General features: G+C 40.7%; 1 protein-coding gene across 1 annotated transcript; it reads left to right on the top strand.

Moving 5' to 3' along the window:
- On the top strand, window positions 1-942 carry LOC132779590 (olfactory receptor 6C4-like). Its single transcript, XM_060783273.2, has one exon. It carries the CDS (start codon window positions 1-3, stop codon window positions 940-942), a length of 942 nt encoding a protein of 313 aa, XP_060639256.2.

Below are 942 nucleotides of genomic sequence, written 5' to 3'. Positions count from 1 at the left end.
ATGCAGAGAAATCAGAGTGACATCACTGAGTTTATTCTTCAGGGTTTGGGGGAGCTACATTGTCTGCAGACCTTCCTGTTCCTTCTGTTTCTCACCATCTACATTTCAACACTGACTGCCAACATGCTTACCATTCTTCTGATAATGATTGATCAGCACCTCCACACACCCATGTACTACTTTCTTGTGAATTTGTCTTGTTTGGAAATCTTATACAGCTCTTCCTTCCTGCCAAAACTGCTGACGAGTTTGGTGACAGGAGACAAAACCATCTCTGTCAAGGGATGCATTGCACAGTTTTATTTCTTCTCTTTCCTGGGAGCTACAGAGTGTTATCTTCTTTCTGCAATGTCTTATGATCGCTTCTTAGCAATATGCAGACCCCTTCATTATACAACCATTATGAATGGCAAGTTCTGTATCCAGTTAGCTGGTGGCTCTTGGATCAATAGCATTTTGTTTACCTCCTTATATTTGCCTTTGGTATTAAAGGGACTACACTATTGTAGTCCCAGTGAAATTGATCACTACTATTGTGATGCATCTGAGCTGGGAACACTTTCCTGTAGTCGCATCAAAATCTTGCCATTTGTCACGGTGACCCTGGGTTTTATATTCAGTTTCCCTCCTTTCCTTTTGACCATAATCTCCTATGTATATATCATTTCTGCCATTCTGAGAATCCCATCGATCACTGGGCGGCAAAAGGCCTTTTCAACCTGCTCTTCTCACTTGATTGTGGTTTCCATTTTCTATGGTGCAATTGTTGTTGTATATTGTATACCAAAAATGGAAAGAACAAGAATGATGAGAAAAATATTTTCTTTCTTCTACACAGTCCTGCCTCCCATAGCCAACCCCCTCATATATAGTTTGAAGAACAAGGATGTCAAGGAAGCTCTAAGAAAGGCTATTGGGAAGATTGTGAAAGGCCATTCCTAA

Source organism: Anolis sagrei, chromosome 6 (genome assembly GCF_037176765.1).
Source record: "Anolis sagrei isolate rAnoSag1 chromosome 6, rAnoSag1.mat, whole genome shotgun sequence".
Lineage (NCBI taxonomy): Eukaryota > Metazoa > Chordata > Lepidosauria > Squamata > Dactyloidae > Anolis > Anolis sagrei.
Note: the sequence above shows the minus strand (reverse complement) of the source record. Positions and strands in the feature narration are given on the sequence as shown.

Coding starts and splice junctions, on each gene's coding strand:
- LOC132779590 (XM_060783273.2), top strand. CDS start 1: ATGCAGAGAAATCAGAGTGACATCACTGAGTTTATTCTTCAGGGTTTG.